The 26,578-nt window shown below is 39.5% G+C and overlaps 1 protein-coding gene across 1 annotated transcript in view; it reads right to left on the bottom strand.

Moving 5' to 3' along the window:
- Nucleotides 1–24,693, bottom strand: part of LMBRD1 (LMBR1 domain containing 1) — a 117,793-nt gene extending 93,100 nt beyond the window's left edge. The window contains exons 1-3 of the mRNA XM_045803259.2: nucleotides 24,480–24,693; nucleotides 19,211–19,387; nucleotides 4,920–4,980 (exon numbers count right to left, since the gene is read on the bottom strand). Of these exons, the coding sequence (XP_045659215.1) occupies nucleotides 4,920–4,980; nucleotides 19,211–19,387; nucleotides 24,480–24,557 (316 nt within the window). The 5' untranslated portion in view covers nucleotides 24,558–24,693. The remainder of the gene's footprint in view (nucleotides 1–4,919; nucleotides 4,981–19,210; nucleotides 19,388–24,479) is intronic.
- Between the last annotated feature and the right edge of the window lie 1,885 nt (nucleotides 24,694–26,578).

Here is a 26,578-nt window from a genome sequence, read left to right as displayed (position 1 = left end):
ACCCAAAAACACCAAGTTTAAGATACAGAGCAAATGGAAGGTTTATATCCTTTCAATGGGAGTTGAAGTGTTATAAACACTTAGAAAAATAATTTGTCATTATTTAGAATGTTGAAGATGCACATAACTCATGGTCCACCGACTCTATATATGTATTTTGCTATATGCAACAGGAAACATGTACAAACATATTCAATGCACAATTTTTAATAGCAAAAACTCCAAATGTCCAGACTTATTAACATGTGTTATATTCATACACAATAAAAATAAGCTACATTTTATGCAAGAACATGTAAGAATCTCAGAAACATATGGCTGAATGAAAACAAGCAAGTGATTTCATATAAAGTTCAAAAAAAATGTAAAACTAAAGATACAGCCTGGTAGAACTATAAGGCAAAAGCAACGGATTAACACAGACTAAATTAAAATAGTGGTTACTTCTAAGGGGGTTGGAGAAGAGATGGCATCAGGGAAAGGCACACAAGGGACTTCAAACTTCATACCTTGCATGCTTAATAGACATCTTGCAAGTATAAAAGTATTATATGTTGAAGAAACATCAAAATTGTCAATACTTGCAAGACTGCTATATAGTTAGCCTCTAAAATGGCTCCTGATGATCCCCATACCCTTGTGCAACCCCCTTCCCTGGAGTGTGGGCTAGATCACTGGCTCACTGTTTATGAAAAGAATGTGACTCCTAAGATTATTAAAAGACTTCCATCTTGCTCGCTCTGAGAGACCTCAGCTGCCATGTTGTGAAGTGCCCTATGAAAAGGTCCCTGCGACAAGGAACTGACATTGCTGGCAACAGGTAGCTAAGACATAAAAATAGGACTCAGATTAAAGGTTAAACACAATATATAATATAATCTTGAATAGGTTCCAACATAGGATTAAAACAGAACTGAGAAGAAAAAAGTCAGACAAGAGTAGCTTTTTAAAAGAAAATATCAAAGAAGTTTAAAGATACAAACAAAGAAACAAATAAAAACATTCAAAAAGGACAAAAGGACTGAAATGTTTTAGGATGCATACAACATCCTCAAATGAGGGGGTCTCTCCTAGGTACAGGGTCCCTATGAATATAGGACAAAAGGGCAAAATTAAACAACTTTACTCTCTCATCCTTCAACAAGTTCCAGGAACCTGTATTTCCTATGAAGTCAGTTTCAGGTAACCAGACTGTTAATAACCAATTAAGAGCTAGTGGAGAAACAGCAGGCAGAAGCAGTAGTTTGCCTGACTTCTACAAACTGTCCAGGAAAAAAAAAAAAAAAACCACTCAAAGTTCCATGAATATAACAGAAAGATCTCAAAAATGTGGCTTCCAGACCCTAGGATTCACAGGGATCATTTCAGGGTACCCAAAACATGAAAATTATTTTCACGTTAATACCAAAATGTTCTTAGCCTTTCCACTAGCAATTATTAAGTTTTTCACCACCAAGCACTCACCAGTGGGGAGCACTTTCATTTAGAAAAGTCCCTTTTGAAGCAGTAATAACTCCATTAGATATCTACCTTTGAGTACACATCTTTTTAATATTCTGGAGAAGGGAAGTACACATAAATTGCACTTGTGAGAAGCACTGTGCTATTTTACTTATGAGCTACACTTAAGTCACTTTCTTTCAAAGAACAAATACCATTTTTTACTTGAAAGGACAACTGACAGACAAGCAGTAATTATCTAGGCTTGAGTATTAGATGGACTTTTTCAAAAATGAATAAAGTGACCTTGTCACTTCAAAGAAAAAAAGTGACGGCATTTGCTGCCAATGATAAAACGTAAGCTTTCCAAAGAAAATTAGGATTTTTGGAAAACTTGAATCCACCACCTTAAGCCTTACATCTTTCCAATACATAAACACGTTTCTGATAGAGAAGTGGTGACACTAACGGAATAGGGGATTCATTAACAGAAATCAGAATCTCTCTGGATATAATCTAGTATTCCGTATTATTTAAAAGGTCCCAGATGATTTTGAGAGCTGCCCTGGGGGTTCAGTGCTGCTAAGCATTCTCACAGGAAACATCTCCAGAACCATTTATTAAAAGGCAGCTCACTTAATGCCACAAAGCTCCAGCTTAGGAAATAAAATCCACTTTAGGCTATGCCACTCGCTAACAAGGTGATCTTTAATATCTCTAAATATTAATTTTCTCCATCTGTAAAATGTAGAAAATACTTCCCAAAAAATGACATTCATGAAAATTAAGTATAACGTTGAATGTGAAAGTCTCCTACATTTCTTGGCAAGGTTACACAATGAAAATGTGTTGATATGTTAGGAGAGACTAGTGAACTATAGAATCTCACACAGAAGATGTACAAAAACAGCGCTTTGAATTACTTGAATCTGTGCTGTCCTCAGGACCCAGGAGGAGACAACTAACCGGCAGTTAGATAATACCTAGAATTTTTGGTGAAACAGCTGGGCTTGACGACAGTAACTATTTCAGAACGTATGCAATCCTTTTAGACTCCTTGCTGTAGGTCACCAACTAAGTCAAAGTCAAAGGCCAATTAGCCACAGCTAAAGTGGATATGAATCCTTTTATGACAACAACCATTAATATTATTGAATAAATCTTGCTTTGAATCCATAGTCATCAAGAAATCTTCTATCATTATTTGGCTTCTTAGGCAAATTCCTTCCCTAAATTAGTATCTCAACTATCCTATCCCAAGGTAGTTATATTTCTAACTACAACTCAAGTTCTGCAGAAAATCAAGCCCTAAATTCCTAAGTCATCTCCCGTTGCAATGATTAACGTTACCTCCATTCACTTAAAATACTAGGGACATACCATCCTTAGGAGAATTGGAAAAATACTCACTAAAATCATTTTGGTAGACTTAATTCTCTCCATGAAACACCTGGAAGGGCTGCATGAATTAACATTCCTGTTTAGAAGTCTTTGTAACCTTGGTTAGGGGATTAATCCAGTAGCCCCTGGGTTCAATGATAAGATATGGCTCATGGACCTGGACTGCACCAAGATAAAAGCTGCTTTATCTTGTCACGTGTTCTACAGCACAAATACACTTCAGTGTCACATAGGAGAGAGGCTCCCTTCCCCCAAAATTGTTTTTTTTTGTTTTTTTTGTTTTCTTTTTTAAAGATTTTATTTATTTATTAGACAGAGATAGAGACAGCCAGCGAGAGAGGGAACACAAGCAGGGGGAGTGAGAGAGGAAGAAGCAGGCTCATAGTGGAGGAGCCTGACGTGGGGCTCGATCCCACAACGCCGGGATCACGCCCTGAGCCGAAGGCAGATGCTTAACCGCTGTGCCACCCAGGCGCCCCCCAAAATTGTTTTTGAAGCGATTTATATCCTCCCAAAATTTGTATTGAAAGGCAACATTCTGCTTAATATGGCACCATTTCAAAGGTTTTAACTTAAAAGGTCAAATTTATATTTTAAAATAATGAATCCTATATTAAAACACCACAAAAACATTTCTAAAATACACACCAAACGGATAGAATTTCATGGGTCTTTAGATTTCAGATTAGGAGAAAAGGCAAAAGTAGAGCCAAAGCAGCGAAATTAAAATTCAGTGAAACCCTTGAAAAAATTATCCCATCAAAAGAAACTTCTGCAAGCTGGTTTTTCAGTTTCCAATTTAGCGTCCTACTGAAATCTTATTCAACATCTTGATTAATCACTGAAAAAAAAGATATCCCTTTCTTAACTCAAGCACTTACACATTTTTTTTTTTAAGATCTTATTTATTTGAGAGACAGAGTGAGCGAGAGAGATAGCGCGTGCACAAGCAGGGGGGACGGTCAGATGGAGTGGGAGAAGCAGGCTCCCCGCTGAGGAGGAAACAGGATGGGGATGTGGGACTAGATCCCAGGGCCCTAAGATCAAGACCTGAGCCAAAAGCAGATGCTTAACTGACTGAGCCATCCAGGCGCCTTAAAGACTTGCTTATTTTTATTTCAGAGAGTGAGAGAGAAAATGCATGGACACACACCTGCGAGCAGGGAGCGGAGTGCAAAGGGAGAGAGAGAGAGAGAGAGAGAATCCAAGCAGACTCCCTGCTGAATGTGTAGCCTGACAAGAATGAATGCCAGGACCCTGAAATCATGACTTGAGCCAAAATCAAGAGTCTGATACTTGGGGCGCCTGGGTGGCACAGCGGTTAAGGCGTCTGCCTTCGGCTCAGGGCGTGATCCCGGTGTTACGGGATCGAGCCCCACGTCAGGCTCCTCCACTATGAGCCTGCTTCTTCCTCTCCCACTCCCCCTGCTTGTGTTCCCTCTCTCGCTGGCTGTCTCTATCTCTGTCAAATAAATAAATAAAATCTTTAAAAAAAAAAAAAAAGAGTCTGATACTTAACCAACTGAGCCACCCAGGTGCCCCAGCACTTAAACATTTTTATAAAAACACAAGTCTTATACATATGCAAAGAGAAAATCCGGGAAACACTAAGGTGCTTATTATAAAGCTTTTATAATTGAACATTGAGGAAGGAAGAGAGAGGGAAGCCCTATCAACCAGAAGCCCTTAAATTGGCTCTGTATAGTACAATAAAGTTGATGTTACCAACGCCCCCGGAGTACCCTTTACTAGTGTCAATACTTAGAAAAAATGTCTAGAAAACTGAGATTTTTAAAATCAAGAGTGCAAGTAGGAAACTGGTAATGTTAACAAAGGAAGACACTTGAGATTTAAAGTAACTTGACTTCAACTCCAAGAAAACATATTACAAGTGAACCTAAATGAAGCAAAGTAGGTTAAAAGTTTCCAGATTATGAAAATGAATGTTGTATTTCTTACTCCTGGTGTTGAAACAGTAATCACAAATGTGATATCAAAATTAAATTAAATGTTTATATATAGCTTAATTCTCCATCTTGGTTAACAGCCCAGATAGGAAATGAAACTGAAATACTTACTGTAGTAACCATATAACACAGTGTCCTCGATCTGTCTGCTGACATTAGCATTGGCCCAGTCCTAGGATAAAAAGGAAACAATAGAAATATTAATGAAACATCCATTTGTTTAACAATTATGATTAAGTTTTAATATGACTGAATGTCACTTATAAATGTATCATCAACCGAACCAAGTATGATCTGTGCCCTCAATAATTGAGAAAGAGATTAAGCACACAAATTTCAACAGGTAAATGCTGAGATAAGATGACAATATAGTTCTAGAGAAACACATAACCAGGAGGCACCTAACTCAGCCTGAAGATCAGGGATGGCTTCCCAAAATGACTCTAAACTGAAAAACGAAGGAAGAAAGGTCGTTCTCAGAGAAAAGGAGAAAAAACAATAGGAAGGATGGAAGAAAGAAGAAACACATAGGAAAGTTTGAAAAAAACTGCAAGAAGCTAAATATAGATTCATTAGAGCTGTTGGAAAGGTAAGAAAAAGCTTGTGGAGCAAGGGAGGGAAGAACACAGGTTTAAGGGACTCATGAGTCATGCTAAGTATTTTGGACTTCGTCCTAAGGGCAAAAGAAAATAATGATGAATTTCTATACAGAGAGTGAGATATGATTTGTAGTTTAGAAAGAAAATATTTGAGCACAATATATTTTTAAAAAATACCTAAAAAAACAGTCAACCTAAACTTCTTTGCATCTATCCCACACAAGTATTCTTTCGATTAGTAATTTAACTTAGAAAATATAATTCAAATTAATCTTTTCAAATAGAAAAAAATCTGTACACTAATGAATTAGAACTCAGGTTATAATGGCAAGCCTTTTTATCAAATGACCTAAACTTTATGCATATGAAAAATTAAAACTGGAGAGTCTAAGTGACTATTGCTATTAAGCAGTAAGACTCAAATTAGTATCCAGATCATTTCTTTCCTATAAACACTTTTAGAGCTCAAGTCAGTATCCACATCCCACTACACTGGCACTTAAGGAAGGATATCAACATTTAAATCTCCTCAAATAATTGGGTTTTTCTTTTTTTTTCACCTACAAACATCTCTAGCAAGGAACATCTATGAATTTCTTACTGACAAATTCCAAAAAGAACAAAAATGTGGAAAATCCAAATTTAGCACTACAAAAGCAAAACCTTGATAAACAAAGTACAATAAAAACAGTATTTTTCCAGCAGCAATAAAGACTAAAAAAAAAACTTAATAGGCTAAATAAAAATTGTTAACTATATAAAGAAAACTAACTTAATTATAGAATATTAAAAAATCTAAATAAATGGAAAGTCACAAGTTCCCACATGAAAAGACTGTAAATACCAAATCCCTCCAAATTAATCTGTAAAAACTATACATACTGCCAATCCAAATCCCAATATACTAAGAGGTAGAGTATTTTGACATCCTGATTACAAAAATTATCTGAAAAACATATAGGCAAGAGCTAGGAAACTTTTTGAAAAAGACCAACAATGAAGACTTTACCCAATTGCTAGGTTTTACTGATAAAACATGAAAATCCATTATTAGAGTAACCTTTCATTTACCTAAGTGGCAAAATTTAAAACATATTATTAGTGGCAAATGTAGAGGAAAAGTCACCACCTACATAGTAATAGTAAGAAAAATTGTCTATGATCTAGACATTCTTTGTTGGAATCTACCCTAAAAAGAGTCACACAAATCAGGATAGATAACAGTAGGCAGATAAGTTTTAAAGACAAGTAGTACTGTCTAATGAATGACCACAAGAGCTCTTACTGGGTTGCATGACAACAAGCTACCAAAATGGGGCCTCCCCTTCCCATACAATAGGAGGAGCTGCACCCCATCTCTATTACTCACAGGACTAAAGGGGCCCAAAGTCTCTAGGTGTTCAGTAACCGGAATGTCCAAGTACCTCATGAACACCTTGTATCTAAGTTCATACTACCTGGTACCCATGTCCATAGTGTTTACCAATCTGCAAGGCCATTCTCTTTGCCTTATAAGAAGGGAGAACAAAAGAACGTAAAAGTACCTCTGCTGAAGCACCTGTACTTTGGGAAAGCTCACCTTATTGCAGAATGTCAGGGATTTAAGAAGCTGTGCATTTGCTAACACTTATCGCCATAAATGCCAGCCAACAACAAATAATGTTTATTGATTTTTCACTCAAGAGCTCCTTACCCGACAATATTCAGTGCAGTGCTGTTCAAAAAAATTTAAAAAACAGTAATAACTAGAAACAATCTAAATGCCTGAGGAGAAACTGTATAGACATTAAAAACAATGGAATCTGTATAAACTGGTATATATAGATACCCATGAAGTACTTATGGGGGGGGAGGCAAAGAACAAATTACAACTAATAGTTTTAACACATGCAATCTTTGTCTAAAAAATAAAATACCCATAGATATACCAAAAAAAAAAAAAAAAAAAGGAACAGTCTTCTACCACATGGGAAAGGCAAAGCACTGGGGATATTTCTGTGCAATAACTGGAAATTTTTTCATCGATGATTCAAGTATCCAAACAGATATGTACATCATCAAAACTTCAGCTCCTAATAGTTTCTTTAGTTACTGCTTATGCACAAAACGGAATTTTAAAAAGATTTTTGAATCTTGGAAGATTTTTTGAAACAAAGGATAATTCACCTACCCCTACATAAGCTCCCTTCCAATTTCCAAAATAATGCCATAAGGTATTAATGTACCCATTGAGAATTACTTAGAAGTTAAACTCTAAAATTAAACAAGACCCCAATGTCAGAAAAAAGTTAAAAGAAGAAAGAATGCAGGTCATTTAAAGCCAAAGATTCACTGACACTTAGAACCTCTTACCCCGCAAGGTTCTTTTGTTTAACCAAATCTTATGGCAATAAGAAAATATTAACATTACTATTTTAAGCATAAAAATATGCATAAAATATACAACATCATTCAAGTACTATTAGTGCATTTGGCTTTTATACCCTGTCTTGCCTCCAAGGTATGCAGGGTCAGAAGAGCTTAGTTTATGAAACCCTCCTCTTTCCACATTTTGGGAAACACTATGCCCTTGATACGTTTCATAGACCACAGCCTCCCAAAGTACAGACCAAAAGAAACTACAGAGTCATTTAAGACCCAAAGGGCTGGAAGAAAAAGAACAAATACTACAGAATATTAAAGAACATTTCAGATAAAATTCCACAGAACAGAGATGTAGTGGGTCATACATGTAAAATTTCCTCTCCTATTCTTCAAGATGACATTTAGAAATGCTCAGCCCATCCCAAAAGCATACAACTCTCCTCAATTTTATTTGACATTCTCACCTTAGACCAGTAGCTTTCACTCAGGGATGACTTTGTCCCCCGTGGGGATTTGGCAATGGGCCCCAGGAGGTGGGGAGCGTGTTGGCGTACTAGCGGCATCTTGTGGGTAGAAGCAAAGATCTGGAGAGAGTTAAGATGGCGGAGGAGAAGGGGACCCCTTTTTCAGCTGGTCCCCTGAGTCGAGCTGGATAGGTACCAGACCAGCCTGAACACCCACGGAATCAGCCTGAGATACAGGAAGATACATCTGGATCTCTACAAATGAACATCTCCAGCGCTGAGTATTGAGGTATGAAGCGGGGAGCCATGAAACCGCGCACAGATATTGGAAGATAAACGGAAGGGGGAGGGAGCCGCCGCGATCGGGCGCCGGGAAGCGGTAGCCACCTGCACGGGGGAGCGGGCGGGGCTCGCGGACCGGCACCCACGAAACAGCAGACTAAGACCAGTAAGCCGGGAGCACGCACCACCAGGCATCTTGCGGAACACGGGAATCCCGGTGCGCTCACTGGATCCAGACTGAGACCGGGAGCTCCCGGAGCCCGCGAGGGGCGGCTGGCGGGCCACCTGCACAGGGGAGCAGGCAGACTCACGGACCAGCACCCACGAGAGAAGAGACTGAGACCGTGAGCCGGGGAACGCACGCAACCAGACTGAAAACCGGAGCTCGGGTATGCTCACTGGAACCACACTGAGACGGAGTTCTGGAAGCGCGCGGGGGCAGCTGGTGGCTGGTGGCTGGCAGTGTTAGAAACACAAAGGACAGAGACGCACCGGCCCTGGAAGTGAGGGCTGGGACGCCGGGTGTGGGGCGCACATCCCGGGACGCTGCAGGGTTGAGCAGCACCAACAGTAACAGAGTTAAAGTGGCCAGAACATCAGTGGAGAACGGTCCGCGATCCCTCTGTTCTGAGACAGAGCCTGACATTCGGCCACTGCTGCTCTGACACTCAGAAGAGGCACAGCAAACCACCAGGGAAAGCCACCAGAGAACAAAAGCCTGGAAACACCGGCTCACAGGGTGCCCATCCCCATCCCCCCTCTCAGGGGACACGGAGACTCTACCCAAACAGGATTGCCTGAGTATCAGCGCGGCAGGCCCCTCCCCCAGAAGGCAGGCTGAAAAAAATCAAGAAGCCCACATCCCTAAGATCCCTATAAAACAAGGGTGCACGGCCTGGGTCCCGGTCAATAATTTGGGCTCTGGACAACCCCGCAACCTCTCCTCATCAGAATGACGAGAAGGAGAAATCCTCCCCAGCAAAGAAAAGACAATGAGTCTATGGCATCTCTAGGTGTATATCCACTAATGGATATGGATATAACCAAATTATCAGAAATGGAATTCAGAGTAACAATGGTCAAGATGATGTATAGACTTGAAAAAAGTATTAACGAAAATGTTAATGAGAATATAGAATCTCTAAGGGCAGAAATGAGAGTGAATCTGGCAGAAATTAAAAATTCTATGAGCCAAATGCAGCCAAAACTAGAGGCTCTGACGGCCAGGGTGAATAAGGCAGAAGAACGTATCAGCAAACTGGAGGATGGGTTAGTAGAAGAAAAAGCTAAAATAGAATCTGGACTCAAAAAAATCCACGCTCAGGAATGTAGGTTACAGGAGATTACTGACTCAATGAAACGTTCCAATGTCAGAATCATCGGCATCCCTGAGGGGGTGGAGAAAAACAGAGGTCTAGAAGAGATATTTGAACAAAGTATAACTGAAAACTTCCCTAATCTAACAAGGGAAACAAACATTCGTGTCCAAGAGGCAGAGAGGACCCCTCCCAAGCTCAACCACAACAAACCTACAACATGTCACGTCATAGTGCAAATCGCAAATATTAGATCCAAGGATACAGTACTGAAAGCGGCCAGGGCAAAGAAATTTCTCACGTACCAAGGCAAAGCTATCAGAATTACGTCAGACATGTCTACACAGACCTGGAATGAAAGAAAGGGTTGGGGGGCCATTTTTAAAACTCTTTCAGAGAAAAACATGCAGCCAAGGTTCTTCTATCCAGCAAGGCTGTCATTCAGAATGGATGGAGAAATAAAGACTTTCCAGAATCGCCAGTCGATGACCAATTTCATAACCACGAAACCAGCCCTACAGGAGATATTAAGGGGGGTTCTACAAAAGTAAAAAGGCCCCAAGAGTGATACAGAAGAGAAAGTCACAATGGATAGAAACAAAGACTTTACTGGCAACATGGCATCATTAAAATCATATCTCTCAATAATCGGTCTCAATGTAAATGGCCTAAATGCTCCCATAAAACACCACAGGGTTGCAGATTGGATAAAAAGACATGACCCATCCATTTGCTGTCTACAAGACACGCATTTTGAACCTAAAGACACATTCAGACTGAAAGTAAAGGGATGGAATACCATCTTTTACACCAATGGACCTCAAAAGAAAGCTGGAATAGCAATTCTCATATCAGACAGACTGAATTTTAAAGTAAAGATTACAGTTAGAGACACAGAAGGCACTATATTATTCTTAAAGGATGTATCCAACAGTGGATATGAGAATTATAAATATATATGCCCCCAAAAGGGGAGCAGCAAGATACACAAGCCAACTCTTAACCACGATAAAGAGACATATAGATAAAAATACACTAATAGTAAGAGACCTCAACACTCCACTATCAGCAATAGACAGATCACCCAAGCAAGAAATCAGCAAAGAAACGAGAGCTTTGAATGCCATACTCGACGAGTTGGACCTCACAGATATATATAGAACACTACACCCCAGAACCAAAGAATACTCATTCTATTCTAATGCCCATGGAGCATTCTCAAGAATAGACCATGTTCTGGGTCGCAAAACAGGTCTCAACTGATACCAAAACACTGAAATTATTCCCTACATATTCTCAGACTACAACGCTCTGAAATTGGAACTCAACCACAAGGAAAAATTTGGAAGAAACTCAAACACTTGGAGACTAAGAACCATCCTGCTCAGGAATGACTCGATAAACCAGGAAATCAAAAATCAGTTTAAACAATTTATGGAGACAACGAGAATGAAAACACAATGGTCCAAAACCTATGGGATACTGCAAAGGCAGTCCTAAGGGGGAAATACATAGCCATCCAAAGCCTCACTCAAAAGAATAGAAAAATCTAAAATGCAGTTTTTATATTCTCACCTCAAGAAGCTGGAACAGCAACAGGGGACAGGCCTAATCCACGCACGAGGAAGCAGCTGACCAAGATTAGAGCAGACATCAATGAATTAGAAACCAGGAGTACAGTAGAGCAGATCAACAGGACTAGAAGCTGGTTCTTTGAGAGAATCAATAAAATTGACAGACCACTGGCAAGATTTATCAAAAGAATAGAGAAAGGACCCAAATTAATAAAATTAGGAATGAAAAAGGAGAGGTCACAACCAACACCAATGAATTTGGAAGGATTATTAGAAACTTTTATCAACAGCTATATGTCAATAAATTAAGCAATCTGGAAGAGATGGAGGCCTTCCTGGAAACCTATAAACTACCAAGACTGAAACAGGAAGAAATTGATTTTTTAAACAGGCTAATTAATTATGAAGAGACTGAGTCAGTGATAAACCACCTCCCAAATAACAAAACCCCAGCCCGGATGGTTTTCCTGGGGAATTCTACCAAACATTCAAAGAAGAATAATACCTATTCTCCTAAAGCTATTTCAAAAAATAGAAACAGAAGGAAAGCTACCAAACTCATTCTATGAGGCCAATATTACCTTGACCCCCAAACCAGGCAAAGACCCCATCAAAAAGGAGAATTACAGACCGATTTCCCTAATGAATATGGATGCCAAAATCCTCAACAAGATCCTGGCTAAGAGAATCCAACAGTACATTAAAAGGATTATCCATCATGACCAAGTGGGATTCATCCCTGAGATGCAAGCGTGGTTCAACATTTGCAAGTCGATCAGCGTAATACATCATATCAACAAGACAAGACTCAGGAACCATATGATCCTCTCAATTGATGCAGAAAAAGCATTTGACAAAATACAGCATCCTTTCCTGATTAAAACCCTTCAGAGTGTAGGGATAGAGGGTACATTCCTCAATCTCATAAAAGCCATCTATGAAAGCCTACAGCAAATATCATTCTCAATGGGGAAAAGCTGGAAGCCTTTCCCTTAATATCAGGAACACGACAAGGACGCCCACTCTCGCCACTATTATTCAACATAGTACTAGAAGTCCTTGCAACAGCAATCAGAAAACAAAAAGGGATAAAAGGTACCCAAATCGGCAAAGAAGAAGTCAAAATGTCTCTCTTTGCAGATGACATGATACTCTATATGGAAAACCCAAAAGAATCCACTCCCAAACTATTAGAAGTTATAGAGCAATTCAGTAATGTGGCGGGATACAAAATCAATGCTCAGAAATCAGTTGCATTTCTATACACGAATAATGAGACTGAAGAAAGAGAAATTAGGGAATCCATCCCATTTACAATAGTACCAAAAACCACAGGTTACCTTGGAATTAACTTAACCAAGACGTAAAGGATCTATATTCTAGAAACTATAAATCACTCTTGAAAGACATTTTAGAAGACACAAAAAGATGGAAAAATATTCCATGCTCATGGATCAGAAGAATTAACATAGTCAAAATGTCCATGCTACCCAGAGCCATCTACACTTTCAATGCTATCCTGATCAAAATGCCGATGACATTTTTCAAAGAACTGGAACAAATAGTCCTTAAATTTGTATGGAACGAGAAAAGGCCCCGAATCGCCAAGGAACTGTTGAAAAGGAAGAACAAAGCTGGGGGCATCACAATGCCGGATTTCGAGCTGTACTACAAAGCTGTGATCACAAAGACAGCATGGTACCGGCACAAAAACAGACACATAGACCAATGGAACAGAATAGAGAACCCAGAAATGGACCCTCAGCTCTTTGGGCAACTAATCTTTGATAAAGCAGGAAAAAACATCCGGTGGAGAAAAGACAGTCTCTTCAATAAATGATGCTGGGAAAATTGGACAGCTACATGCAAAAGAATGAAACTTGACCACTCTCTCACACCATACACAAAGATAAACTCCAAATGGACGAAAGACCTTGATGTGAGACAGAAATCCATCAAAATCCTAGAGGAGAACATAGGCAGCAACCTCTACGACATCGGCCAAAGCAACCTTTTTCATGACACATCTCCAAAGACAAGAGAAACAAAAGATCAAATGAACTTGTGGGACTTCATCAAGATAAAAAGTTTCTGCACAGCCAAGGAAACAGTCAAAAAAACTAAGAGGCAGCCCACGGAATGGGAGAATATATTTGCAAATGACACTACAGATAAAAGACTAGTATCCAAGATCTACAAAGAACTTCTCAAACTCAATACACGAGAAACAAACAAATCATAAAATGGGCAGAAGATATGAACAGATACTTTTCCAATGAAGACATACAAATGGCTAACAGACACATGAAAAAATGTTCAAAATCATTAGCCATCAGGGAAATTCAAATCAAAACCACACTGAGATACCACCTTACGCCAGTTAGAATGGCAAAAATTGACAAGGCAAGAAACAATTGCTGGAGAGGATGTGGAGAAAGGGGATCCCTCCTGCATTGTTGGTGGGAATGCAAATTGGTACAGCCACTCTGGAAACAGTGTGGAGGTCCCTTAAAAAGTTAAAAATTGAGCTACCCTATGACCCAGCCATTGCACTACTGGGTATTTACCCCAAAGATACAGACGTAGTGAAGAGAAGGGCCGTATGCACCCCAATGTTCATAGCAGCATTGTCCACAATAGCTAAATTGTGGAAGGAACCGAGATGCCCTTCAACAGATGACTGGATTAAGAAGTTGTGGTCCATATATACAATGGAATATTATTCAGCTATCAGAAGGAACGATTTCTCAACATTTGCTGCAACATGGACGGCACTGGAGGAGATAATGCTAAGTGAAATAAGTCAAGCAGAGAAAGACAATTATCATATGGTTTCTCTCATCTATGGAACATAAGAACTAAGATGATCGGTAGGGGAAGAAAGGGATAAAGAAAGGGGGGTAATCAGAAGGCGGAATGAAGCATGAGAGACTATGGACTATGAGAATCAAACTGAGGGCTTCAGAGGGGAGGGGGTGGGGGAATGGGATAGACTGGTGATGGGTAGTAAGGAGGGCACGTATTGCATGGTGCACTGGGTGTTATACACAACTAATGAATCATCGAACTTTACATCAGAAACCAGGGATGTACTGTATGGTGACTAACATAATATAATAAAAAAACATTTAAAAAAATAAAAAATAAAAGTAGTAACTGAGAAAAAAAATAAAATAAAGTGACACTATATGTATACCTGTCAAAGAAAAAAAAAAAAAAAAGAAGCAAAGGTCTGCTCTCTACAATGCACAGGATAACCCCCACAACAAAGATTAACCAGCACAGAATGTCAATGCCTAAGAAACACTGATTTTGAGGTCCCTAAAATAATTGGGAGCCAAAAGACAGGAATCACTCAACTCACTACCAAATCTAAAACCCACCTCCATCTGTATTCAAATGTTAGTCCTTCCTTCTGCCAAATGCCAGTACTCCTATTTATGGCCAATCCTTTCCAATTAAGCCCCCAACCCTTTTGCTTTCTCAAAGACACTGTACCTGCAATAGTATTTTCTCTTCCCTTGAAAAATTTCTCCTACTCCACTGAATCCTAAAGTATACAAACCCTAGTAACTTCCATTAAGCACAGAGATACACACACAACCATCTAGAATAAAAACACCTCCCTTAACCCTACTTCTTACTCTCTTAGAAAACAAAAGTTCTTGAAAAGTTTTCAGCATTCCCTACCACTGCTTCCTCACCTCCCTGTCCACAGTTAACCCACTCCAACTTGAGCACCCAAATGCCCCAATGAAACTACCTGCTTGCTCTTTGGTCACCAATGACCAAAGCCAGCAGTCACTTCTCTATCCCTCTTCACTACACCTCTCAACAACACTTCCAACTCCCTCCTTGACACCTCCTCCACTTGAATATTTAGAATAGACACTCTAAAGGTAATTTGTCCAAAATACAGTTCTTTTAACATGACTTAAAAATCATGAACAATTTGGCTCCCATCTTGCCCTTGATCTTAGCTAGTACCAAAGTACAACCCCCACCACCACACTTCAGCCAAATAGGCAAACTCATCTCTGTCTAAAAGCTTCTGTATTTGCTGTTTCCTCTCCCTAAAGGCTTTCACCTCTGGATCTTCACCTGACTGGCTCTTCCTCATCCAGGTCTCATCTCAAGTAACCTGTTTCAGCAATTTGGCCTTCCCATACCCCTATCTGAATTACCCACAACTTAGAACTTCATAGGAATGTCATATTTCCTCACAGAATGTATCACTAGGAAGTCAACTTGTTTTGTTTACTGTTGGCCTGATCTCACAGAATGTAGGCTCCATGAAAACAGCAGCCTCATTTATTAATCTCCAGCACCCGTGTGTATGAGGTACATACTACATGCTTAATAAATATTAAGCAAATAAATGTATTTAAGGTGCAATGAAGAATACAAAGTTCTAAGACACAATTTGAGAGTATAAATGAGGCAGTAGTGGAGAGTTAAACCCAGATATCTAATACTAACAGGCCATGAAGAGATGTTAATCATTGGAGGAGGGGAGTAAGATATGAACTTTTTAGCTGCCAAAACACAAAATGTTCCAATACCATATCTTTACTATTTTTTTTTTTAATTTTTACACATTGCATAAAATAAAAAACATTTGTTCATGTCAGTTTCAATTCCTGATTTTTTTTTGTGATTGGTACATTTTGTGTTGTATCATTATCCAAAATTATTGGTCAACTATATAAAACACCATAACAACACTTACAGCTATTCTTTAAGGTTTTGTTTTTGTTTTTTTTTTAATCTGAAAAGTTAATTGTTTGCAAAAGAACTAGAAACAAATTATCTGGCTAAAATTATTCATAGTGCCATGTGTAGGGAAAAAAAAAAATGGAAACAACTCAAGCATTATTATAATATACCCCCGCCACAAGGAGGCAGAGAAAGCAAGGAAGGTAACTAAGACAAACTAGAAAAGTACTGTTTACTATCAGCTTACAGAAAAGCTTAGGCACCCTCCATTCATAATCATTGACATCTGCAATTCCCAAATAATTAATTACACCTTATAAACAAGCCTACAATCATTTAAAGACTTCAAAATACTTGAGGTGAAGGACAAAGTGAATACATATATTCATTTAGGAATAAGAAATGCACATCATAAAAATTAAGATAAAATATAATTCATTATAGAATACAGTATCAACTTGTACGTTTCTCCTAAATAATAAGGAAGGGCAGGATAGATTAAAGCTATTATGGCATACTTTTACTCTAATATGGCTAAATTTACAATTGTGGTATGAAGTCTGAAGAACTAATTCTTAAATATTTGTACTTGTCTTTCTTTCACTAAGCACCTCAAGAAATTTCATCAGTAACTCTTTGGAGAAAATACTTTCTACGATTTATTAGGAAAAAGTTTTTTCAAAGTCTTTTCAGTTCTACTTTTAAGCATCAGCACAGGCGCCCTTCAAATGAAAACTCATGAATTTCACTAGCCCCCAGTCTCCCACCTCAGAGAAAGAAAGAAAAGGGAAAAAATCTTTCAAGATACCAAGAAAAAAGCATCAAAGTATTGGGGGGCAAATACTGATACATTATCTCAGCTCTAAAGTAACTGAAAATAGAACAAAACAGAGACAAGTAAATGCAAAATAGAAAAAAAGAGAACATATAATTACTGAATAAATAATCTGATAATCAAAGAAAGAAGTCTGTAGAAGGTGGAGAAAAAAACGTTAACATTTTTCTCTCGTCATTACTAGTGCCACATTTACATTTAACAAATACAAAATAAGCACATTAACTATATACATTTTCTTCTCTTAGGAAATATTTAATAAAACAAGTGCCCTAAATTTTTATAGGTTATAGTTTTGCTTTTGTAGGTGGGTGAATTCTCAAACTCTTCCTCAAAAAAGTAAAATGCATCTCACAGACTAAAAAACAAAAACTAGTACCCAGTGACTACCAATTTAAGCTTAGTCTCAGAACAATTACATTATCTGAGAGAAAGTTCAAAATTTCATGAAAATACTTTAGACATTTCAAGAAGAAAACATATCCCCACAAAATCTAAACAAACCAAATATTTTAAATTCAAAACTAAGAAATCTCCTATTCGATCAATAATTATACAAGGGATACTACTACTTCTATATCAGATCTATCTGTCCCTGTATCTATATAGTACCCAATGAGAATATATATATAATCTAGCGTACAAAGAGCTCTAAAGCCAGGGGACACCTGGGTGGCTCAGTCAGTTAAGCACCTGCATTAGGCTCAGGTCATGATCCCAGGGTCCTGGGATCAAGTCCTACATTGGGCTCCTTGTTTGGAAGGGAGCCTGCTTCTCTCCTGCACTCCCAGTGCTTGTGCCCTCTCTCTTTCTCTCTGGCAAATAAATAAATAAAATCTATTTAAAAATTTATTTAAAAAAAAAAAAAAAAAAAAAGAGCTCTGAAGCCCGATTGCAGAGTTTCAAATCCCGGCTACAGCACCTACAAGCTGTATGACCTTAAAGAGGTTACTTCATCTCTCCAGACTTTGGTTTCTTGCCCACAAAAACATGGATAATACTATACCTCATAGGGTCGTTTGGGAGGTTAAAGAGAGTTAATATATATTAACCATTGAGAACAGGATCTGACACAGTAAATATTCAATAGTTGTTAAATACTATCTTCATACAGCACCTGGCACATGCTAAGTGCTCAATTAATACTTGCTAAATAAATGAGTGACCGGGATGCATGGGTGGCTCAGTAGGCTAAGCATCTGACTTAGGCTCAGGTCATGATCTCAGGATCCTGGGATTAAGCCCTGCATCTCAGGGTGTGTCCTCAGTGGGGAGTCAGCTTGTCCCTCCCCTTTCCCTCTGCCCCTCCCACAGCTCATGCTGGGGGGGGGGGGGGCCTCTCTCTTTCTCAAATAAATAAAATCTTTTATAAATAAATTAAATAAATAAATAAATTAATAAAGTGACCTACAGTAAATAACCAGTTTTCATTGCAATCATAATGTATCTAAACCTAACTGCAAAAACGTTTTCAAATTCTTTTAAGTCTAATTGGCTCAATTCGGGAACTTATTTTGGAAGCATGCAGTACTGAGTTAACTGGAATATTTCATTCAAATATTTAAGTATCTACTCTGGGCTAAACACTTCCGATACAACAATAAACAAGACATAGTTTCTGCCTCAAGAAGCTTAAGCTATTAAGAAACTTAAAAATATGTTAATTAAAAAGGAACTCAGAAACCTTCCAGTCCAACACCCTTCATTTTAAAAATGAAGAACCTGAAGTCCAAAAAACTTAACCAATTTGGCCAAAGATATAGCCTAGATAGTAAAGAGTCAAGACTGTAAGTCAGGTCTTGTAACTCCCAGCTAGCTTAGCGGTCTTTTCCGTATACCATACTGACTCAAAGTACTCTATATGAAACAGACTGAGATCTTGATCCACCACTAACAAAAGCTCTGCTAAATTATTTATTTACTGCATTAATGTGAATCAACACAAACTTCAAGGGAGCTATGGGAGACACAAAAATAAACTACTGTGATTACTTAATATATTTTCAGATCAACAAAAGGGATTCTTCACATTTGGAGGGTTGGTGAATTAATATTCTTAAGTCAGTTAACAGTTTGTTTCTAGTCTTCCATGGTGTTTGTCCCATTCTCATTCTCTATGCTGCATTTCCACTCGCATTTATGCCCTGGAGACAACAATAAAAGCACAATATATACTGGACTGCTAAACTTAAACACTTAATTGCCAAGAACTTGAAAGGGGAAAAAAAATCACATAGTATGATAGTAATTACCTTAAATGTACCATTTTGATTTTTCATGTAAGAAACCAAAAATATATCCACTGGTAGAAGTGCTGATGTGATAAGTGCAATCGCCAGAGAAAAAATTGCTGTTATGGTGGAGACAACTTCACTTTCCCGCTGACTTTGGTATTTACGAACATATATCCAACAGAATGCCAAAATAGCCTGAAAGAGAACAAAAAGAAATGTTTTGTTACTGCCCTATGTATTCTCTAACACAGATGATACTATGTGTTTGAAAGTTTCCAATGGGAAACCGTCCAATGAAGGTTCTTTTAGATGTGTAAGGAAGGTCCACTAGGTCTTATAAACTTGCTGAAGATTTATAATATTCAAAGCCTATTTCATGAATGCCATAAAACCTCACTTAGGTGCAAAGACACACACAAACAAAAGTTATTGATGACAGTGCTCAATTACACATATCCTCATTGAACCTCATTAATGGTTTCACACATCACAATTGTAGTTTTGAATGTTTTTTACCTATAGATTTCTCCAGCCTAATAGAATATAACTTGAACTGAAATTAACTTCTGCCCCATTATGACAGTTCAAGAATATCATTCAGCTAAAGATTAACTGCCAATAAGCACCACGCAATTGACAAATTATACTATAATTCAAACTTTAAAGGGCCTTAAACAAAGAAAAGTGAACATTTAAAATGAGTACACGTGCACTGCAAGGAACTTTCCAGTGATAAAAATACAAGCAGAGGTACTGAGGATGACATCTCTAATCCACCAGGTACTCTTACTAGTTACCACTGCCTTTCTAATGACTAACACAGAGTATAGGACTTCACTCACGATTCTCCAACTTCAGGAAATATCAGAACCATCTGGAGGGCTTGTTATAGTAGAGAATGCTGGGCCCCACCCCCAGTTTCAGATTCAGAGGTCTGGAGTGGGCCCAGAAAATCTGTATTTGTAACAAGTTCCCAGATGAGGCTGCTACTGGTCCAGGAACTACATTTTAAGAACTCTACTCTACTCAAATTTAGGGAATTACAGATAGGTACTAAATCAGTGATTCTCAGCCTAGGTACTGTGTTAGAATCACCTGGGCAGTTTTTAATACCCTTATGCGGTCCCCACAAATCAATTTATACTGAAGCTCCTCCAGGCAACAGCACTTTTAAAAAGCCTGAAGAGGAGCACCTGGATAGCTCACCAGTCAAGCGACTGCCTTCGTCTCAGGTTATGATCCTGGCGTTCTGGGATTGAGCCTGGCGGTGGGCTCCCTGCTCAGCGGGGAGTCTGCTTCTCCCTCTGTCCCCACCCCCACTTGTGTTTTCTCTCTCTCAAATAAATGAATAAAATCTTTTTAAAAAATTTAAAAAATAAAAATAAAAAAGCCTCAGGATTCCAATCTGAGCCAAACTTGAGAACCACTGTTCTTTGTTTTCCATTTTATTGTAGTTGACACACAATGTTCTATTAGTTTCAAGGGTACAACATAGTGATTCCACAACTCTACTCCCTATGCCATGCTCACAAGTGTAGCTACCATCTGTCACCACACAACACTACTACAGTATCACTGACTCCCATGCCATACCTTTCATCCTCATGACTTACTCATTCCATAACTGGAAGCCTGTACCTCCCATTCCTCTTCACCCATTTTGCTCATCCTCTCCCTTCCAGCAGCCACCAGTTTGTCCTCTGTATTTATAGGTCTGTTTCTGGTTTTTTGTTTTGCTTTTTATTCCACATGTGGGTGAACTCATACGGTATTTGTCTTTCTGTCTCTGACTTATTTTACTCTCCAGGTTCATCCACGTTGTGGCAAATGACAATAGAATATTCCTTAGCCATAAGAGAGAACGATTGTTTTAAATAAACTCTATTAAGAACTCTGAGACAAAAGCGCTGTTTTGTCCTTTCACTCTTTTCAACAGATTCAACTGTTACTTCCTTTGTGGGTATCCTAGCTCAGGAGCCTGAACACCACCACCACCTAATTGGTTTCACAGCTTCCAAATTCCCCCTACCACAATCAAGAAATAAGAACAGTTCCTCCACTGCAGAAAAATCCCCTTTGCCCCAGTGTAGTTAACCCCTCTCTCTACTCTCCACCCTTGACAACCACTATTATCTGTCCCTATAGCTTCTACCTTTTCCAGAATGTCAGATGTATTTATATAGAATATCGTCTTCTGAGTATGGCTTCTTTCACTTAGGATAATGCATTTTAAATCTATCCAAGTTGTTTCATGCAATTCCTTCATATTACTAACATTTCAGTGGTGTCAGAACAGCAGGAAAAAATAAAGTGAGAACGGAATGTAGACTTTGGAACCTGGATGCTGGAGGGGAAAAAAAGACCTACATTCAAATTCTGATGACTTACTAATTTATTTTTGTTTGGGGAAATTATTTTCTCATAAATTTATATTAATATTTTAGTGGAGTTGTCTTTTTAAAATTAACTCAAAAATATTTAAAACATTCCTCAAATTATTTTGAAGCCACTGGAAGCTGAGCCTAAATCATTCTATCCTTAGCAGGACCTGACATGAAGTATTCAATAATTTCTTTGATGGATTTCAAAAAGATCTGCACTTTTACAAAATTCAAAGTGATAGGTCTTACTGCAGAGGAAGCTGTTTGCCAATACCAGACAGACAAGCAGGGAAAGGGCAACCCAGCCAAAATAGTTAAGCCAAAGGATCCTGAACTTTCTGGTCTCAGGATCCCTTTATACTGTTAAAACTGAGAACCCCAAAGAGCTTTTTGTTTATGTGGGTTAAATCTATCAGTAGTTACTATATTATAAAATAAACCAAATGTCATCATCTATAAAATAGTAATAAGAATACTTCATAGCAGGTAATAAGGATTAAATAAGATGTAAGCAGTTACTGTGGCCAGGCACTGTGCTATATAAACTCTTTACATCTATGGTTATTCAGACCTGGATATCCGGCATACTTTGTTGAAATGAACAAAGGGAACCTATCACTTCAAGGAAAAAAACCAACGGTATCTGTTCCCAATGGTAAAATTCAAGCTTTCAACGAAACTTAGAATTTTGGAAAACTTGTATCCATGACTGCAAGCTTGACAGTTTCTCAATACTTATTTCTGGGACATTTCTTCTTACAGGTTTAATGATAGGGTTTCAGATTCCATTGTTTCGACTAACCTTTAGAAAGCTTCCAGTTACTGAGTTTTGGTGTACTATTTAAGAACATCCACAATTATCTAAAAAATACTCTTCTTTCAGGGACATACCACTAAAATAGGATATTCTTCATATACTTCAACCAAAACAACACTCAAAAGACTGAATACACAAGCAAACATGAGAGTCTAGCTCTCTTCTAATAAGCTAGGAATTAAATTTGCAGAAAATTAATTAGCCCTTATTACTAATTTTTTTCTACTCCGACATCTAGTTTCAAACTTCTTAATTCCCTTCTCATTTTATTTTTTCCTGCTGTACTATCACCAATTTCAATACCTTCCTTTCTTCATCTATCCAAAGTCTACTTCAATTAAACTTTCTTCCAATATTACGCTCTATTCTCTGAAGTCCTATTTCATTTATAAAATCATACTTTGGTTTTCAGTACTTAAAATACCTGTTTTAAGAATTTTTGTTCTCGAGGCACCTCGGTGGCACAACTGGTTAAGTGTGCCACTCTTGGTTTCAGCTATGGTCTGTGATTTCAGGGTCATGGCATCTAGCCGGGCATGGGGATCCACACTCCCACACTCGGCGGGGAGTCTGCTTGGAGTTTCTCTTTCCCTCTGTGCTCCCCCCACCAAATAAATAAACAAATCTTTAAAAAAAATTTTTTTGTTTTCCCACTATCTTCAGGCTCTCTTAAAGCTCATTTTGTTTCATTTCCATCCTCCCACAATTGGCACAACTCATACACATTAAACGTTTATTAATTGATAACTGCCAAGATACTCCCACTAGACTTTGATACTAGTTACATGCTCATTTGTTTTTTTCTAAACCAACTGAATATGATGGTCTGGAAAAGCTAGCATAGTCCTCAAGTATAGGACTGGATGGGCTTTGGGGACTAGGGCCACCCTTTACTGTTTTTATTTTCTCCACCAAGGGGAATAAAGTATGCTGCAGTGTAAAGGCAGTATTATTTTCTGGGAGAGTGAAGGTAGCAAGAGATAACTTTCCAGAAGCTTTCACACATTTGGGGGTGAGGGGTGGGTAAAGTTTCTGCTGAAATATTTACCAGCAAAACATACTATTTACTACCTAGGTTGCAGACACTGTAGTGGAATCTAACAAATACAAGTCTTGATTTCCAAAACTGAAGTTATTGGGTTTTGAGGTTTTGTTTTTTGTTTTAGTAATGCAAAACAGCAAAATACTTTGGGACATGATGCTACAACCGGACAGGATAGACAATGAGGAAAGAGAGTGAGAATGGGGAGGGGTATGAAGAGATATAAATTGAACCGCCAAATAAAATAAGCCCAAGGGTTTTAATATGAGGCAAGGAAGTAAAAAGTAGACTATTTGGGCTCCTGAGGCCCACGTTTTGATCACTGGATAAACAGGAATAAGATGGTAGGGAAAGAAAGCACCTGAGTTCTGATAGGCTGTAGCATACACACCCTGATACTGGCAGTAAAGAGAGCTAGAGCTCTACCCTGCGTTAAGTTTCTATATCCACCAAAAGAGACTGGAAAGGAATGTGAAACCTGGAAGTCAGAACGAACACCTCACGTCATCAAAGCAGAATCGCACAATGGGTAGAGAAGGTTAGAGACTCAATAACCCCAAGGGTAAGGAACACGGACAAACCCCACTTAAAGCAGCAGCGAGGCCCCCTTCCAGTTCAAGGCCAGCGGCTACTGAACTTGCAAAGATCAGACGCTGCTGCCCCACACTTTGTGCTCACGTCTCACGTGGGGGCCAGAGGCCACTTCTGCCTTCTCAACCCTCGGGGTCTCCTCGGTCCCCAAACTCCACCCGTCCCAGTGCCCTAGTCAGGGATAAGGCCAAGAGTTTCGAAAATGGAAACCTGCAATATTAGCCGTCATCAGGGAAAAGACAGCAAAGGCGGCCGGAAATCAGTGCCTCCGTTCCCCACTCGGAGCGCAGCCCCCGCCCAGGAGCAAAGGAGCCCCCCAACAGTCCAAACTAAAAGGGGGGCGGGGCGGAATGAGGAGGGTCTCCCGCTCCCGGAAAGGCCTGCTACAGGGCCGGCCCCTCTCTCTCTCCCACCAGTCCGTCCAAACACTGGGAAAACTACGAGCACCTCCCCTACCAGTAGTAAGAGGCCGAATATGCACCAGCCGATCACCAGCTCCGCCGAAGCCGCGCCAGTAGGCGCCGCCGCCGCCATCTTCACTTCCGGCCCGAACTCCTCGGGCAAAGGGGGTGGGGAAAGGGGAGGGGAAAGGGGGAAAGAGTGCGAAGGACACAGCGCCCGCGCACCCTAAAGGTTAAAGGGGCGGAAGGGGTGGAAGGGGCTGAGGGGGCGGAGGGGGCGGAGGGGGCGGAGGGGGCGGAGCAAACAGTTGCCAAGGAGACCCAGCCCTCGAGCGTCCCCTGGCGTTGAGCCGAGCGGGGGCGGGACGCGCCCGGGACGCCATGACATCACCGCGCTGCTTGCTCCGGAGGTGATGCGACGGCTTTACATGAGGGTGTTGTTTTACTGCACAGCAATCTTGTTGGAATAATTGAATCGGACTAAGCTGATGGACTGGAAAAGCGAGGGGACTCCACAAGGGCCTGGATTGGGAAATTCAAGCTAACGTTAAGGAGTTTCGACTTCCTCCTGGAAAGGAAGTTTGGCCCTCTTGTCCAAGACAGAATGGGCCGTGTAGTTAGCAGAGCTCACTAGGTTGCAGGAATGGCTGTCTGAAGAAAAAGTTTGCCTGATGCCCAAATGACTTTCTAATTTGCTGGCATTGGGGTCCGGCCTGAGTAACTATTTGGCTGGACATGGCCTTATCACATGATGTTGTAGCCTTTCTATTTAGTTCTATACATACCTGTGAATTTCAGTAATGACTTTGTGAACATACAGTGAAATTGCAGGTTCTCCTAATATTCATAAATTTAAAAAACGGTGCGGTAAGCCCTAGTGAGGCAAAGGCATAGATAGTTCCTATGATAGCTTCTCTGGGTCTCCTGGAGTGGGGGTACATATTTAACCACTAAATTGAAGAAGCATAACTTGTAATCAAAACAGAACTTTATGCGGGCACCTGGGTGGCACAGTCATTAAGCGTCTGCCTTCGGCTCAGGGCATGATCCCAGCGTTCTGGGATGGAGCCCCAGATCCGGCTCCTCTGCTAGGAGCCTGCTTCTTCCTCTCCCACTCCCCCTGCTTGGGTTCCCTCTCTCGCTGGCTGTCTCTGTCAAATAAATAAATAAAATCTTTAAAAAATAAAAAAAAAATTTTAAAAACCCAGAACTTTATGAGTGAATCCTCCCATCTCTTTTCAATACATTATGTGGTGATAAATTATCCCCTGCCTAAGACCTACTTGTAGCTGAATCCTGAAGTAGGTAAGGAATAGGGAAGAGGGGAAAAGGAAAGAAGGAAATAGAGGAGAGAACTGTTTTAACATAAATTGTTGCCATCATAACCTGGCTTTATGTTCTCTGAAACTACAAATGTTTGATCACGACTTTCTTCTGTGGGACATTCATTTCTCTGGAAACCTCTTTCCTATAGTTTCCTTAAAGTGAGTAGAGAGATCTCTATTCCAAGAGTTCACCTAAATTACTTCACCAGTTGTCAGGCATAATGTGGTACTTGTTTGTTTGTTTGTTTGTCGTAAGACCTTATTTTAAGTAATCTTTGCACCCAATGTGGGGCTCAAAGGTCAAGAGTAGCAGGCTCTACCAACTGAGCCAGCCAGGCAACCCTGTGGTGGTACTCTGCCTCTTCCTGCTAGTCTCCTAATCCTCTCCTAGAGGCTCCCTTGGCTAGAAGGAAAGGTCTAAGACAACCCCAGGCCAGTTTTCTACCTTTTCCCCATGGCCCTAATCCTCTGTATAGGAAATGATTGTGTATAAACTGCATAGCAACCTTTGGAAGCACAGGCCAATCTCAATGTAGCTGTAGTCTCCTACTTCTACCATCAAAGCAATCAGCCCTTATTGGATATCCCAGAAGGAGTCAGCCTGCACTCCATACTTTGCTGTAGTTTTCCCAAGCCTGAGTCAAGTATCATTCCTCTGTATTTCTCAATTGCAGGAAACATATTTCAAATTCTCCAAGTGGCTCCCTTGATGCCTCCCTTGGAAATTTTATAAGTGAGCAACCTTTCTTTTATAATTACAAACAACCAATAAAGATTATTATTTTTAAGAAGCTCTGGTCTATAATTAGAGGCTTCTTAGATTTAAGAA

This window comes from Ursus americanus, chromosome 29 (genome assembly GCF_024610735.1).
Source record: "Ursus americanus isolate L20-20 chromosome 29, mUrsAme1.1.p, whole genome shotgun sequence".
Classification (NCBI taxonomy): Eukaryota; Metazoa; Chordata; class Mammalia; order Carnivora; family Ursidae; genus Ursus; species Ursus americanus.
This window is presented reverse-complemented; position numbering and strand designations above follow the sequence as displayed.